General features: G+C 53.3%; 4 protein-coding genes across 4 annotated transcripts; 1 reads left to right on the top strand and 3 right to left on the bottom strand.

Moving 5' to 3' along the window:
* Positions 1–474: 474 nt before the first annotated feature.
* CTRU02_209205 (uncharacterized protein) lies at positions 475–1,604 on the bottom strand (the record flags this gene model as incomplete). Its single annotated transcript, XM_036733556.1, has 3 exons — positions 475–941; positions 995–1,082; positions 1,143–1,604. 3 exons carry the CDS (start codon positions 1,602–1,604, stop codon positions 475–477), a joined length of 1,017 nt encoding a protein of 338 aa, XP_036574706.1.
* A 1,746-nt stretch (positions 1,605–3,350) lies between these two features.
* Positions 3,351–4,958, bottom strand: CTRU02_209204 (uncharacterized protein; the record flags this gene model as incomplete). The annotated part of the gene is made up of 1 exon (XM_036733557.1): positions 3,351–4,958. The coding sequence occupies one exon, from the start codon at positions 4,956–4,958 to the stop codon at positions 3,351–3,353; it is 1,608 nt and encodes a 535-aa protein (XP_036574707.1).
* Positions 4,959–9,687: 4,729 nt separating this feature from the next.
* On the bottom strand, positions 9,688–10,751 carry CTRU02_209203 (histone h1; the record flags this gene model as incomplete). Its single annotated transcript, XM_036733559.1, has 5 exons — positions 9,688–9,906; positions 9,961–10,196; positions 10,253–10,406; positions 10,600–10,626; positions 10,686–10,751. 5 exons carry the CDS (start codon positions 10,749–10,751, stop codon positions 9,688–9,690), a joined length of 702 nt encoding a protein of 233 aa, XP_036574709.1.
* A 4,840-nt stretch (positions 10,752–15,591) lies between these two features.
* CTRU02_209202 (uncharacterized protein) lies at positions 15,592–16,710 on the top strand (the record flags this gene model as incomplete). The annotated part of the gene is made up of 3 exons (XM_070205224.1): positions 15,592–15,933; positions 16,080–16,295; positions 16,408–16,710. 3 exons carry the CDS (start codon positions 15,592–15,594, stop codon positions 16,708–16,710), a joined length of 861 nt encoding a protein of 286 aa, XP_070061299.1.
* Between the last annotated feature and the right edge of the window lie 113 nt (positions 16,711–16,823).

Here is a 16,823-nt window from a genome sequence, read left to right as displayed (position 1 = left end):
TATGGTCGAACCCTACCTAGTGTGATTGGACGATACCGAATGAGACAGGGCATCCCGGTGCAAAGGGTAGGGCTAATTGAATATAGGACGGCGTTTATCTGGAGAATTCAGACAACTGTCAGGCCCAATCCGTGTGTTTGAATGGTCTTTAGTCTCTTGGTTCAGCTTCAAAAAAAAAAGAGTTTGTTATTGATACAACACTCAGCATTGACATCAATGTATGCCGCATTGCCACTTCGCTGGCCTTGAACCTTCAATTCGTTTCGAAAGGCAGGGTGCCGGTTCACTTTATGGTTTCCTCCCTAGGACGAGTTTTAACAGCGCCTTGTCATGTTGTAATCCAGAAGAGTCCTTCGTCAGGGTACAGAGCCATCGTAATATCTGGACAATGCAAAAACCAAATTTCAACTGCCCACACAAAGAAGCCTAATTATCAATCAACACATAGCCTCGAGCAGCCACGTCCTCGGATAATTACATCTCAGGCTTGCGTCCCCTGGCAAGCAGAACAGTCCTCTCAACACTGAACGGCCCGCCTTGGTATTTCCGCTCCAGGAACGCCCTCAGCGTAGGCATCAGCTTTCCCTTCAACTTCTCTTTTTGCTCCATCGTCCAGAATCTCTCAACAACGCCGTGCATGAAGGCCTGGAAGACGGTACACCACTCGTCGGCGTTTTGGAAATTGACCCACTTCGTCACGACTTCGACCTCGACGTCCACGAACCCTGCCGCTGTGAACATCGACCGGACGAAGCTTGGTGATTCCCAACACCCGGGGCCCCAAAGGTTCGTCAGCTCGGCTGAATTCTGAGGCCAGCAGACAGATTGCTGACCGGGCAAGGACAAGGAAGCGACGGCGTCGCGAGTATCTGGGACCCAACCTTCTATCACCCACGTTGACGTGGCGAAGGTACCGCCTGGTTTGGTGACACGGTAGCATTCTGTGAATGTCAGTTGGCGGGTTCGCAATGAGAATGAGGACAGATAGACTTACCAGCCATGGCCTTATATGGATCGGCGATGAGCATGATTGCCATTGCGCAAATAACGACATCGAAACTTCCGGTAGGAAAAGATTGGTCCTGCGTGGCGAATATTAGCCATGGCCGTAACTTTTCTAAAAAGGAACTTGTAACCCTTACCATGATATCGCACTGAGCAACGTCCGTTCCAGTCCATCCCTCTCTGGCAATCTTATCCTTCACAACCCCCAGTTGCGCCTCACTACTATCCGCACTTAGCAGCTCTAGCTTCTCGCGCTCCTTAGTCCCCATCTCTCTCAACATTCTCTGGATACACCCCGATACTACTCCCGTACCGCAGCACATATCCATCACCCTCAACGGGTTCGGGTTGGAACTCGCAGCGGCGGCGGTAATGGCCTCGCGGAGACGCGCATGATCGACAAGAGACTGGGTGACGGGACCTGTAAGATGCTCCGCATGTCGATAGATGTTGCCGGCATCTGGGTTACGCCAGAAGTTGGTCAAGTTGGCCTTGTCGCCCGCGGCATTGAGCGGTGCAGCAGAGGCAGCGGCAGTCGTAACAGGCTTTTTGCTCTCGGGGCCCAGGGGAACTGGTACAGGAGTGATGAGGGAAGACATTGTGATTTAATGGTATTCTGAGAGAGAGAAGTAGATTGAACGATGTAGAGAGAACTGTGCAGTTTGTAGACGATCTAAGCTGAAGAACTTCAAGGTGTAGTGATCCATCCTTCAAACGAGGGTGGCATCCTCCAGTTCTTATACAAAATCATAGTCGCCCATTGAACAGAATCTTCCAAAGGCTCATCACCCCCCTCATCTCGCCGGACACACTTCCAATGGGTGAATCTGAATGAAGCATAATTGTAGACTTCGTTACAAACGGATTCGGCTCGATGCCGACTAACCTTAGGGTGTTAGGAAAACAACATAATCGCCGACGGGGGTTGAACTCTGTGAAAACCAAGGTTTACCACCAAGCCATCCTTTGTTCACCTCCATCTTGGCGACTCCCAGATACGTCTCGGAAATATTCCCGGTTGTAGTCACCTTGGCGTACATGCATCTTATCGCCAGGACGAGTGTCTTCTACCTAGCTTCTAATGATAAGTTCATCTTCATAGTCGGGTATCAATGATCGTGTGAAAGTTACGGAGATTATACCCAAGACATCACGAAAGTGGCAATTTAACCACGAGCGAAAGGAACGAACTCGTCGGATCTAGGATGCTGAAGTGACAATCCAATAACGGCGAGCATTTCGGAGGGGTTTACTTGTCAAAACGTCCCACCAAACCCAACGCGGGCAACCCCCATCCCCTCCCTCGGCACCACGAGCGATCCCAGTTCCAAGAGTCTATTTCAACCTAGCGGGAGGGAGGGTGTCCTCGGGGATGGTCATCGTGCGTAGTGAATCATTGATAGTTAGACTTGCAAAGGGCAAAAAGCTAAAAACAAGTAATGAAGTATATAAACTGTCCTGGGCACCATTTAGCGCCTGGACTGGTTTAGTCACATCGGCGATCAAACAGGCTTGGCCGTCTAGACTTATGCTGTTGTTTAAGCTTTACAGTTTCTGTGCACGAAACTTCCCAAGCCTCCCGCGGCGTCAGTCCAACTGTACTACCGCCAACTATCGACATTATCAAATACTTTCATGTATGTCACTCGCGTCTCATGTCAAAATTTCATCGATACTTTGCCCCGGCAACTTGAGGCCACACCCACTTCCGCCCACACAAATGCCATTACGGACACGAAATGGCGGAAAGAAACTCAATGACACCCTTCACCTCAGGTCGCCACCAACCATGCCCACGGCAGCGGCAGCGGTCAAGGCGCACCGGCGCCGGCACCCGCGCCCACAAGAAGCTATGCCTCAAACCGAACGTCAGTCGAGAGAATTACTGAAAATAGACCATGTTCCCGTTGAGGAAAGTATTGAAGCAGAGACGAAAGGGGGCTAGTGAAAGCTACTATGCCACATGCTGCTTTCTCATGTGGAAAACTAGTCCGGAAATATCCTTAAAAATACTATGTCGGGTCCCCCGTGTAGACATATTACGGCCAGTTCGGACGTTCATTCACCCCGAAGCAATTCGCGGGCCTCCGGTCTCAACCTGGGAGAGACACGACTGTGACGGTTGTTTGGATCCAAAAACCGACCCGGCCACTTGGAACCTGTTGCACGGAAACATCAAGTAGCGAACTTCAGCTCATAACCATTCCATTACTCATGTCGCATCCCGGTACGTCCGTAAATGTACAAACCCTAGTTTAAGATAACCAGCTGCCCCACGAGGGCGTGACAGCCCGCTTGGCGGGTAGCCTCTCTATTCCAACTCCAATCGTCTATCAACATACTCCTTACTTGCCCTGTCGTGCTCTCAACGCATCTACCTCCCGTTGTAACGCGACCAAGTCAGCAAGTATATCTGCTCCTTTACCTGTATCAGCTGCAGCCCCCTGCGTGATGTCCTCGGGACCTGGTTCCTCTGGCACGTTGGTGTTGAAAGCCCTCGTGCTGTCAGTACTTGTTCTCCTGACCACCCCATATCCGTCCATACTCCCGCGGCTACTACCTCGCTGTCTGGGTGGAGGAGGCGGCGGGGCGTTCTCCTTACCACCGCTAATTTTTCTGCTTGTTGCGTCAAAACTCCTTACGCTTGGGGGACGGCGTGTTGATGGGTTCCGCGCAGGCGGCGGCGGAGGAGGTGATATTTTCGGAAGAGTGTTCCCCACAGGCAGATTCTCAACATCAGAAGGAGTTGAATTGGCAGTGTTGAACGATGCAATCGATGATGGTGAGGCTAGTTGGAAAGACTGCCGGTGTGAAGCATTTGGCCGCCGGGGAGGCGGCGGTGCGGGCGCATTAATGCCGCCTCGAAAGCTCTCTGACCGTGACCGTTGTGATTCCATGGACGACCGAGGTGGTGTATCGGCCTCATAAGCGGCAGCACTCGGGTTGTTTCCCCCGGCAGAAGCAGTCAGGGATTGGCTTCGCGCATGACCCCGTCGTGGTGGAGGAGCTGGTGTCGGCTTCTTTCCCGACGCCGGGGTAGGTGTTGAAGTTGGAGTGGGGGAGTCCAGTTCTGGGACCTTACCAGCGGCTTCTCGGGCGAAAATATCCTCCGGCCCGTCCCCGCCATGAGAGGTAGGAGCCGGAGGAAGGGGTTTATTGACATCAGATGGAGAAGTTGGCGAGGCATGCTCAGATGTGATGTGCGGCTGTTCTGGCACCTGGACGCTAATTTTCCTTCCATGCCTCGAACTCGGCGGGGGAGGTTTCTTCTTCGCGGACCCTGGTGAGGCAAGCGCAATGCCGCGGTCCGCCATATCCTGTGAGGAACCGGGCGTCCCGTGGCCCGCAACCTGAGACACATCCGATAATGACTGTGCCGTTTCTACAGCCTTGTCGCCTTGTGATGATGACATTTGCTGAGCCGGCGATCCAGCCCCTGCCTGGCCAGTGAGCAATAGCATCTTGAACGCATTCACGTCCAGTGATTTGGCAGCCCCGCCAGCTCCGCTCGAAGACGAAGAAGGATTCCCATCCGTCAGTGACTCCAGGTCCTGCAGTGTTTTCACAAAAGGGTTGTCGGGCGTATTGTTTGCATTCGCCAAACGCAGCGGCGCAGCCTCGGGAAGGTCACCGGGAAGCTCGGGGAACCTCTTGGAGAACTGGTCATCCTCTTCGTCAGATCCATCGTCGCTGGTGTCGTCCTGCCGGCCGAAACCTCTGCTATGTACCGACTCGGGAGACGAAGGGGATGAGGGCGGAGGGGAAAGCACTCTGACCCTCTTGACGACCTTTGCTTTGGCGGGTCGCGTTTCGAGAGGCGGGGGTATGTTATCTCTCGAGATACCGGATGTGATGGACTCTAGAAACGCCGACGTTGTCACAGGCTGGGGAGTAGAGGATGACAATGAGGTCGAGGCGCTCTTCCGACGGAATGGGTTGTGTTCGGATGCCATGGTTGGGGTAGGCAATGGTTCGTCGGCACGGGCGGAGTGGGTTTCTTGTAATGCAGGAATATCGAGGGGAAATATTAGGCAGCCGCCATTGCCATGTCCCGTAGGAAAAGACACAGGCAGTGTCGAAGTGAGAGGGAGCGACGCTGCCGACGTAGGCTGCGACGGAGGAGGTGCTTGAAGCGTTCCTGTAAAGGACGGAATTCGATTTATGAGAAGATAGAGGAGAGAAGCGGAGAGCTTGGAGGGTTGGATTGATAGTCTGAGGGGGTTCGGAGGCTGCGGGCGGCGTCAGTCGAGTCGGCCGGAAGGATCGGTTGGGACGCAGGACAGTCGCAAGAATACGGAGATTTTGGATTTCTGGGGTTGACTGGATGACTGGCAAAGCAGACGGGGAAACGGGGGGCGTTTCCACTGCTTACCGAGGTCGATACGAGGAATAGACGATGCTGCAAAGCGCGTGAACAGGCAGACGGGACTGACTGACTTGACCCAACCGGTAGACAGGTAGAGATAGAACTGCTGGGTGGTGTCTGCTAAAAGGTGAGGTATTAAGGTGTATGGTGGTGGAAATTGGTGGTGTAGTGGCAGTGCTCGGCGGTGGTGGCCGTCAGTCGTTGGGTTGGTTGGCTTGCGATCAAAACGGCGTGACGGTTGGTGGGATAGTCGACCCAGAAGAAACAGTGACAGACCAGTCACACACCTCTCTCGCTCGCTCGCTCTCAATCTCAATCTCAGGCACAGCGATGGAGGTACGAATAAAGCAGGCGTAACGTCGCAGCAGCTATCTGTATCTGCTTATCGGTGGCCGGGGGTTAGGTGTGCTGGGAACCAGCTCGCAGCAGTAGTGGTGAATTGACGACACTTTTGATGGGGACACCGACAGAACCTGGCGCTGAGGCGGGGGGGATGATGAAAAAGAGGAGCCCGATTATGTGTGCCTGTCTGTCTGCTGGTCGGTTGGTGTAGTAATAGTGTACATTCCGGATCAAGACGTGCTTGCTGCTGCTGCTGCTGCTACCTAGTGTACTATTTCTTTCCTTCTCTGTTTTTCCCTCTTCCCTTTTTAGTCCCTTTTTAGAGGTCGGTTTCCATATTTTTGCATCTGCGCGCCAGTTGCAGAAGTCGCAGTTGCAGTTCCAGATTCAGTGCAGCTCGGTCAATCTGCAACGTTGGGAAAGAGCAGGAGGGAGGGAAGTACCTTCTCAGCACAGTCAGTTTGTGTTTGCTGACCTTGTTCCTGCCGTCGGGGAGGTAAAGGGAAGGCAAGGAAACCACAGAATCACTAGACGGCCGCAAGTACCTTCCCTTTCCCCCTTCGTATCCCTACTCGGTAGGTACCTCTCTTCTTCGTTCTTACCCTTCCGCGATGACATTGCGTCCCTTCTCCCCCACATACCCCGAAACGGACGGGAAGGAACAAGAACAGTGCACAGGCCAATCTTGACTAGCGCCCCAGTACCACCACCACCTGCCCTGGCGCCGTCACTATGTCAGCAGCAGCTTCCCTTCCCCCCTCTTCATGCTCGACCACTTCTCACTCACACCAGTCCCAAACTATCACCGTCCATCCAAGATACACCCTCCATCCAGCCATTCGTCATTCGTTATTTCTTCTTCTGTCAATGCTTGTCCTCCCATGTCGCCTCACATAGGCCGCGCTGTGACTTGCAGACAGGCAGCCTCCCTCGGCCATTCTCCCTCCTCAAGGCTCCATCCCAGCTGTTAGCAGGCCCGTCCTCCCACGACCCCTCAGTCGTTTTCCGCTCAGGACCCCCAAAGGACCCCTCGCTTCATCACTCCAGCTCTCTCCCCCCCAACTGTACGGTTGCCCCCTGCACATGTCGCTCGTGGTGTTCCGGATTGACAACAGGGATCCCGACCCGGAATCGACACTGGTAGGGGACATGGTTGGAGGAGATTCGCTCGTCAAGGGGGAAAGCATTGAAAAGGAATCGCCCTGCCCAGTGACGGCCGACTTATCGGTCTTGTCATGTCTGCTTCATCATCTCGCGCGCCCAGAAACAAGACACAGAGAGAACAATGCCATGGCGCGCCCATATCTCGGCTGTCGGCGCTTGCAACGACAGTCGCCCAGCACGCTCCCTCGTGCAAACATGACACCGAGGCATGTACCTCTTGTACTCGATACCTTACTCGACATTCAAGGCAAGTTCTCTGTGTCTTCCCCCCTCCAAACATGAAGGTTTGTTTCAGGAACACCAATGGGAAGCAAGCTCGGAACTAGCCATCCACGTCACTCCTTGCACATCAGGCCTACTGTAGCACAGCAGCACGCAACATTCACTCCCCAAACTGCTACAAACTGCTGCTGCAGCGCATTGCTCCCCGCCAGACTGATGAGCTGCTGCAGAGCACCAGCACCCAAGACCGCGCTCACTGGTGTGACAGCGGCTCACCGAACACCGCGGCGAGATTGTACAACCTAGAGCTCCCGGCTTCGCTCGACACTGGACACCCGTTACAGTGTGGTCATCACCTCACTCGCCTCACTTGGCCACCACTCTGTTCAAGCTTTCCCCGCATCGCCACCTGAGGCTTTTCCGAGCGCCCGCCCGCCCGTCATCTTCTCGCCCGGAGAGATTAGTTTGAGGGACCCGACGTCCGGGAACTCTCAACTGTGGAGCACAGGCAGTAACAGCTAACTATGACTCGGATCTGAAAGTGATAGTAGTGATGACCTCCATCCCCATCCATCTGCACCACCTGTCTTTGCTGTGCCAAGCACCGGCACTCACAAGCAATCGACTCTTATTCGGTAGCATATCAGATGATCAAGTGATCACTCATGCCCACAGAGCTCTGCAGTGTCTTCGGACCAGAGCCCGTAGGATCAGCGAGGATGGGACCGGACCCGGTTAGTGGTGTGGCACCGTCTGCTCGCCGCACGTGTCAAACTGCCCTGCCTAGAAATCGCGGTAGCCGCAGGGCCACGCCTAATCTGTTGCTACGTAGTTTTTCTTGGAGTCGGTTTGGAGTAGTCCATATACCCCAATCCAGCGTGAGAAAGCTCACGTCGAGAAACACACCATGACACACTTGTCAGTTTTTTTTTTTTTTTTTCTTTCTTGGGGAGGTGAGGGTGGTTCTTGAGTGGGATAAAAACAAAAGTTGATGCCCGCTGTTTCTGTAGGTTGTGTCCATTCCAGCATTCTGTGCCTGACGAGTCAACAAAACTCGACGTTGCGATAACATCTATGTCGTCTAATGAGGTCAGCGGCCGGTTCTAGTCTTGGATCAAGTCAGGCCACAGCGCAGTCGCGAGCATGGCGGTAAGACATGAGCAGCAAATAGCCGAGCCAGCAAAAAGCACATAGCACCCAAAAAAAAAAAAAAAAAAAAAAAAAAAACTATGTGAAATAAAAATGACACCAGCAAAAGTAGGCAACATTAGAAGTATGGATGGTTAATAGAGGGGGGAAGGGGGGAAGAAACAAAAAAGAGAATGAACAAAAGAGTCACCGACAAGACAAAATAGCCAAGGACACGAGGGAGGAGAAACCGTTCACGGCCGTTCCCCCGGAGGTGCACGTGACTATGCCTGACCGAAACACGCCGGAAGCTTGGGTGCGAAGGACGAGAAGGAATCGGCGTAAGGCGGTGCCCCCAGAATGTAAACACAAGAGAGAAGGAGGGGGGGAAAAAAAAAACATAACCACCCTTGGAAACAAGAACCGCGTCGACTCCACCCCGAAACTCTTCACCCTTGGGGAGAAAGGAGAGTGAGAGAGAGAGAAGGGGGGGCCGTGGAAACAGCCATTTTTTTTTTTTGGCCCTCCCGTCGTCTCTCCTTTTATTTTATTTTCCCCCCTTCCTTTTCTCCGTTCTGACATTCTCATCTTTCATTTCGTCTATTTGCTCGGACCCAGGTGAACATCAAACGAAATGTCGCCTTTCCCTGTGACAATGTTAAAATGAAATAAAATAGCAAAGGTGAACGATGGCGAGCCACTTTGGGATAAAATACGGCTGCTCCGTCCGCGCTTCCCACCCTTGACCACCGGCTTGACCGCCACTCGAGACCGTCAGGTGAGCTCGAGCCTCTCTGATCCTCTTCTTTCTCTCGTAGTCGCGTCATATGAGAATCATAAACTGAGAGCTGTTATGAAATGTTAGGGGACACACACAAAAATGCACTTGGTGTGAATGAAACAATCGAGATCTCGCTCGCAATTGAACAGTGAAAAGGCCCTCTTCGTTGGTATAATCGCGTGAGCTATAGTTACAATGGTGAGGGCTTCGTCGTCAGAGATCAATCGACCCAGGCCATGATGTAAAAACACAACCAGGGGATCGTCTCAGAAACAACGCGCGCGCGCAACGCGAAAAAACAAGGCCTTTGTAAAAGAAATCAGGCGCGCAAAAAGAACATGACAAACACACATCCCGATCCGGTGTTCCCTTCTTTCAGCCCAAAACGCACACCATCCCGAGTCCAAACGAGATGGGACTCTCTGCAAGTCCAACTGGTTTAAAAACACACAGAACCAACGCGCAAAATAAGAAACACAACGACGTCGCGTTTTCCCTTCTCCAGTTGGTTTCCCACCACCCTTCCCGGTCCCATTTGACCTGTTGTCCCAAGAAATCGACATACTCCCGTAAACGCCGTTGTTGGAGCTAAGAAAGATTCGTGACCAAACATTGCGAAGCCTCAGCTATCCCGATATGATTCATCGTTCAAGGACGCGCGGCGCGGTTTGCAGTGCTTTTATGCCGAGGCAGCGGTCTCGGACTTGGCCTCCTTCTTGGAGTCCTTCTTAGCCGCGGCCTTCTTAGGAGCGGCAGCCTTCTTGGGGGCAGCAGCCTTCTTCTCCTTCGGCTCCTTGGCCTCCTTCTTGGCGGCGGGAGCCTTCTTCTCGGGCTTGGTGACGCGACCAGTCTTGGTCTTGGTAAGAGCAGCAGGCTTCTCCTTGTCAGCAGCCTTGTCCTGATAGTAAGTTAGTACATGAGGTTATAAAACCGATCGTCAGTCAAAACTTACAGCCTTCTTGGCGGCGGGCTTCTTGGTCTCCTTCTCGGCAGCAGCCTTCTTGGGGGCAGCGGCCTTCTTCTCCTTGGGCTCCTTGGTCTCCTTCTTGGCGGCGGCCTTCTTGGGAGCGGCAGCCTTCTTCTCCTTGGTCTCCTTCTCGGCAGCCTTCTTAGGGGCAGCCTTCTTCTCAGTCTTCTTCTCCTCCTTCTTGGGAGCCTTCTTGGCGAGCTTGGTGCCACCAGAGGGGCCTGCATGATGTTAGTTAAATGGGATGAGATGAAGAGAGGGTCAGAGTTAAATGTACCCTTGGGCTGCTCAAAGGCACCCTTCTCGACACCGGCACGGAGGGCCTTGTTGAAGAGAGAGTCGAACATGGTGTCGCTAACAACGTTGATCTGGTTGTTGGCCTTGACGTACTTCTTCAGGGCCTGGCGGGAAGATCCATTGCGCTCCTTGAGCTGTATGAGAAAAGACGCGTCAGTAATCAATGCATACTCAAGAAGGGGTTTGCCGCCCTGGTGAGGGTAGGCGCTGCAAATCGAGGCCCACGAGTCGAAGGGGTGCGGAGGTGGTGAGACCCGGCACAGGCGACCCGTGGATCCCCGATCGCGTAACCCTTTGCGCCGGAGGGAGAGGAGCTGGAAAACATACAGCAACAATAGCATCGGTGATCATGTCCTGCAGATGGTTAGCAAAGAAGAGACTTTGCAAAAAAGACCGGGTGATTGGGCACGAACCTGGTAGCTGGCGTGGGAGGCCTTCTTGGGAGCGGCGGCAGCGCCCTCGGTCTTCTTGGGAGGCATTGTGATTGATGTGGTGGGAAAGGTTGATGCGTGGGAAAAGGGTGCTGTTTTGCGGATGCAATCGAAAGGGCGATTGAAGTCGATTAAGAATTCGAAGTATCGAAAATTGCGAGAGAAATTGACGCGTTGGTTGAGGGAGACAAGAGAGAGAGATCGGGAACGAGAGGGGGGAGGGAGCGCGTGCGTGGAGGGGATGGGGCTTGTTTTTATAAATGGGCGGGGACAGAAGAGCGTGGTGCGCAATCAGTAACTTTTTTGGTGGGAGGGCGGTCTTGGGCAAAGCTCCCGCTCCTCCCTCCCACCCCAAGACTCAAGGTGCTCTCCCGCGTGTATGGTTTTTTTAGTGACCGGTCCCCCATCACCCCTACACCCACCCAGTGACCACAGCACTTCCAGCACCACTACCACACCACACCAAAAGGGCTGCACCAGCCCACACTTGTGGCAGTTGAGAAGGATTTAGACGGTCCCTGCCCCGTCAAAGCTAGCAAGGTCTCGTCGAGTCGGGTAGCTAGCGGCGGTGGTGCAGGTGCAGGTGCAAGTGCAGGCATGTAGGGTTCTTGCACTTGCTCTGGGTCTGGTTCTAGTTCTCTGGTGGAAGGGAAGACGCCAATACCAGCAGTACCTGCTCCTGTTCCTGCTCCTACTCCTCTGCTCTGATAACAGCAACAACATGGGCAGCGGCGGCGGCGGCAGCGGCAGGTGTGGCAGAGCCCCAGCTTCCGTGCTTGCCCTCCTGCCCTACACACCTTCCCACTCCCTCTCTCCTGCCCCCCGACTTCACCTCCTCTTTTGCTCCCCTCTTCTCCTCCCTCCTCCTTCTTTTCCTTGTCTTGATTTGAATCGGCGATTGGCGCTTGGCTGGCTGGAATCGACATACGTGCGCCTTTATTTTAGATTTGGCCCAGTGACGCTGCTTGCCTACTATGTATTGTGTAGTCATGAAGAGATAACGGAAGGCAAGCACGGCTTACGATTCTTTCCCTACATGCGGTGCTTACTTGTTGCCTTGCCATCTTGCCAGCTATGCTCAAACAGTTATGAGTGGTCTTACAGAAACGGTATCTCTCCTAGATGGAAGAAATGCCATGCCAGTGTGGCAATGAAGATCATAGCAACAGAAACGGCACAGACGAGCACATCTCCCAAGACAAGACAAGACAAGACAAGACAAGACGGATGAAGGCTCATGCCACGACCGCCTCCACCACCCATCCATCCATCCAAGCTCTAGACGCGTCGCATGAAGCTTCTGAAGCTTCTGTCGTCTCTGCTGTCACACCCTAGATGGGGCCCCTCTCAAACCCCCCCTTCAGCAGCTCGACTCCCTGTAAATCCATGGCGTGAGAGTGGATGAAGGGAAATCAGTTCGAACCCGCTGCCTGCCTGGTCCTGTCAAGGCTCCTCAGGGGTCCTTTATTGCCCGTCACTAAATTGCCTTCTGGTTCTTTTCTACGGTTCTCCAGGGGGGCCACTGCCGCGGCTGCGTTCCCGCCAAACAAACGCAAACACCCTCTAATCCTTCCTTGGCTTTTTTTTTTTCACGCCTTCCCATTCCCCCATCTCCACCTAGAACCTGTCCCAGATCATACTTACCAAAGATCAGTGATCAGTGCTTGCCCACCTTGCACTGGCCTTGGGCCTTGCCTTCCTTCCCCGTGGCCCCGGGCCCCTCCCACCATCCATCCCCCCTTCCCACCTTCGTCCCTTCTCCCCCTCCCCCCATTCGCAACTGCCATGGCCATTTTCTCTCTTTTCCATGGCCACGAAAAGGTACAAACAGCAAGTACCATTCCCAAATTTCCATCTGTCGCATTAAATCAAATGCTCTATCTGCTGTGGTTGAATTTTCTGATTGGTCAAAATTTCCCTCGAAGCCGATGTTGGAGTTAGTTTCTCTTCTCCACGCCGCTCGCCCATCTTTCTGCGAATGCTGCTGCTGTTGTCGCTGCTGCTGTCTGATCCGGCACCTTCGCCATTCCCACCCAACTCATTCTCATCGCCCACCTCAACCACCGCTTCTCTTCCCCTTCCTCTCTCCCCTTCTCTTCCCTCTTTTTCCTGTTTGGTCACCCTCCATCACGAGAAATGACTCATTGCTCGCATTTATCGCGTTTTTGAGCCTTGCATCCGCCGATCCACAACCCTCCGGTCCGGTCCCAACTTCCCTCGCATTGCAGCTCCTTTCCCTCGCCGAGTTTGCCATTTTCGCCGCCCGTCGCTCCATCTCATCCAACACCATGCCGCCCGTCGCATCTGGCCTACGCCTTTGCACTTGTGCTTTCGTCCAAATTTGATGCCATGGTCGTGTTGCTCGAATTTTTCTCCGTCGCTTGGTGCTTCTTTTTTCGCATTTACGGCGCGTCGGGACCCGGATATCGCGCGCTCAACCCCGGCCGGTCCTCCGGCCTCTCGTGATTCGGTCGCGCGAAGCCGAATTGAAGCTATCCGCACATCTTGCACCACCACCTCACAACCACCCACAACACCCTTTTTTCCATCTAAAAAACACACTGGCTCATTATCTTGGTCGACGATCTGGTCGCGGATATTTTTGTTGGATTTCCTGCATTTTTCCTGCCCGATTTGACTTACACCGAGTATCGCCCCTCACCCACCCACGATCGCGTCACGCGACCGATGAGAAAACTCTACTTTTGCGTCCACACGTGCCACCATCACAAATCTGTTCAGCCTGCTCCCTGGTGACTACTGTAAACTCGAGATTGCAAATCTTTTTGCCTCGCACTATTTTCAAAAGCGCGTATGACTTTTTTGCGCCCCAAAAGCCACGGGGCACGTCAAGAGTGAAGGCGGAGTGCGATGGAAGCTATTCACATATCACCGCCCTCCTCACTAACCAACTACGGCCATGACCGACACGGCCTTTCCAGGCGGAAAAGTCCCATTTCAGAGCTTCACGTCCTTTATTATTGATCTTCTACTCACTTTTTGAAACCTCATATTCATCCTGTGACTCTGAACCGCCAACGCAATCTCTGACGCATGTATACCCAATGTGGAGGAGAACACGTGTGCCAGCCATCATGGTCATCTGCCTTGACCGATAAGTTGGCCGCTCCTCCCAACAGCCCAAAATCTAGATGACAATCAAAGCATAGTAAAACACGAAGCTCTTTCAGCATTACGAGTCATCGATTGGGACTCCACGGCATCGCTTCGCCGCAAAAAACGCATTTGGCGGCTCGGCGACGTCGCGTCGAGCGAGGCGAAAATAAGGGGCGACCACACGTCACACATGGCGCGCCGCCCCGCCGCCAACTTGCGACGTCACCACAGCTTACGCCTGGCAGTCGCCTCAAGGTCTACTTCATGATATGAAAAGTAAAGTGCATTATGCTAGGAAGAAGTTGGCCTCGTTGTGTTAAAAAGTCGGCTGCCTGGCTGGCTTCTTGAACGCGGACCGCCGACGACGCGGGGAAACTCGGGCAGGAACGAGGACAAACCCCACCGCCATTGACTGCCTCCCTTTTGACTAAACGTCTCTTTCAAGAAAAGCGGGGTTCTCAAGGCGACAGTTCCATCTCTTTTAGACTCTACTGATGAAGAGAAAATAGAATAATCAATTTAAACCACATGTGGTGTCGCAAATATGGCGTCGGTAAGTCTCCGGCTAAGATTTGTTTTGGTGTCCGACAGTCAGCCCACGCGTGCCCAACCCTCACGGCAGAAGTTACCGCCACTTTCTTGGCCGATAAACTTTTTCAACAAGTTGTAAATGCAGAAAAAACAGCTTCAACGTTAATTAAAGCCCTTTCTTTACTCTGAAATCACCAGAAAGCGACGTAGCAACATTGGGGAAGCAACATGGCAGAGTTTTACGGCAACGACGCGTGCGTTAACTTCCCCTGGGACCGCAGTCAAAAGAGAATGTGCGTCGCGCGGTAGCTTTGCTAGTCGTAGTAGCTCCTACCCTTCCACCTAGTCCTCCCAGATCCGGAAGGTGGGTCACTGGGAGCTATGACCAGCTCGCAGCTCTCAGGGCCAGGCGAGGCGGCGGCGGCCCCCGCACACCCGTTTCCACAAGACAAGCATCCGGTGGCCTTTTGACCGAACGGGCAGCAAGCCGTTGGGGTGAAAGAGGTGAGGGAGGGGCTGCACACCGAGAATTCTTCAACCTGGTGAGGGGCGGTATTTGCTGCGGTCGGGGCAGGGTGTGATGGCTTCCTTTTGGAGCAAAAGCAGCCATGCGTCTTTGAACGGCATCTCATAAATGCGCATGACAGCATATGATTAGATGCAAAGTATAATTCACATCAAAACAAATAATAGTATATCGACATCGATATGCTTCTTTTCTATGCATGCACGCAAAAATTTAACACATGATATCCTCAGTAAGAAGTCTTGCTGGGCACAAAGCTAAAAAAAATTAAAAAGAGTAGTTCTCCCCTTCCAGAATCGAACTAGAGACCTTTCGATGAATGTGGATAAACCATTACAGTCGAACGTGATGAACCAACTACACCAAGGGGAGTAACGAGGCTAAGCCTCGCTTGGTGGATGACTGAAGCAGCGAAACGCACACCTATATCTGATTCAGCCATCCACTAGCCCCTCCAGCACCATGCCCCCACGCCCTACCATCCCACAGGGCGCACCAACCAAACTACCGAACAAGGCAGCGCCGATGACTGGGAATTGCGTTCCCACTCGTCCTCGCGGTTCGCAGCCGACGGAAACCGAGTTTCCTCATTGTTCCATCATCCACTTTCACCGGCATCGTCAAATTCTTCACACCTCGTTTTTTTTTTCTCGCTTTTTTTTTTGATATAGTTATTCTCATTTATTTATCATATTACAGTTGTGACGTTCTACAATGCGCAGCGTCATCTCCGCCCTCCGTAGCCCTCTTTCCCGGGTCTCGCAGGCCCCGGCTTGCAGCCGTTCATTCGGTACCACCGCGCCGTATCGCGCTGCGTCCACGAACGGCAACGGCAATGAGGCCGCGCAGTTTAACCCGAGGTGGCTTTCAGAGCTGCAGGCGCGCATCAAGCATTGCGCAAGCCTCAATCTGCAGGGCGAGCAGGCGCAGGAGCTGAAGGCGCTTCAGACGGCCGTCAATGGCCAGTGGCTTGAGCTGCTCGCCGGCCGTGAAGGCTTCCTCACAGGTCCAGGGTGGAGGGGCCTGGACAAGCACACTGTGACATGGGGAGATCAGGTATGTTTTCAGCCATGTTTGCTCTTTGAGATGAGCTGAAATAAAGTGAATTGCTAACGACATTGTAACAGGACGCAATGGTGAGTGAATGACGATGGCTACCTCATATGAGAACTCACTAACACGCTGCAGGGTACGACTTACACCTCGCCGCACGTGCCTTATACTCGGGACATTATCTAACAGAAACAGGTCACGTCAACAACGTCGTGTATAACAAGTACGCTGAGTCGGCGCGGGTGAACTGGCTCCGCAACTTCGCGACGACCGTGGACCCGGAGCACGCGGACGAGTGGGCCAATCTTATGACGCCCCGGGACATTGGCCTGATTATGAGAAGCATCAAGACCGACTACAAGTTTGTAAGTCTGCTCTTTTCCATATCTGTTCACGATCCATCTCCCTTCAGTGTCCCCCTCGTGAAATTGTTCCGTCTGGTTTCGTCCTTTTATCCTCTAGGGTTAACACACCCAGCCCATGGCCTACCCAGACCATGTCACAGTCCTCCACAAACTCGTGTCCAAACCAACCTACGAGTCAGACTACGTCCTTCTCGAAGCTCTGCTCATCTCCGACCGTCACCGCCGGCCCGCGGCCCGCTGCTTCGAGGACATCGTCGTCTACGACTACAAGACCGCCAAGCGCACGCCACTCAAGCCGTTCATGGTCGACAGATTGCGCGAAACTTACGAGGCGCAAGAGCGCAGTAAGCAAGAGTGCGAGGAGAAGGTGAAGGAGCTCGTCGAAGTTGTAGAGCGACTTGAGAAAGCCACATGAGGTGACCGAGTCAACCCCAATTATTTTTGCTGGGAACTGGGGAGTTGGGATAGACAAGGCAATTACACATAGACTTAGACATAGACCTCGCATAGAGCACAACGGTAATAAAG

Source organism: Colletotrichum truncatum, assembly GCF_014235925.2.
Source record: "Colletotrichum truncatum strain CMES1059 chromosome Unknown Contig_0005, whole genome shotgun sequence".
Lineage (NCBI taxonomy): Eukaryota > Fungi > Ascomycota > Sordariomycetes > Glomerellales > Glomerellaceae > Colletotrichum > Colletotrichum truncatum.
Note: the sequence above shows the minus strand (reverse complement) of the source record. Positions and strands in the feature narration are given on the sequence as shown.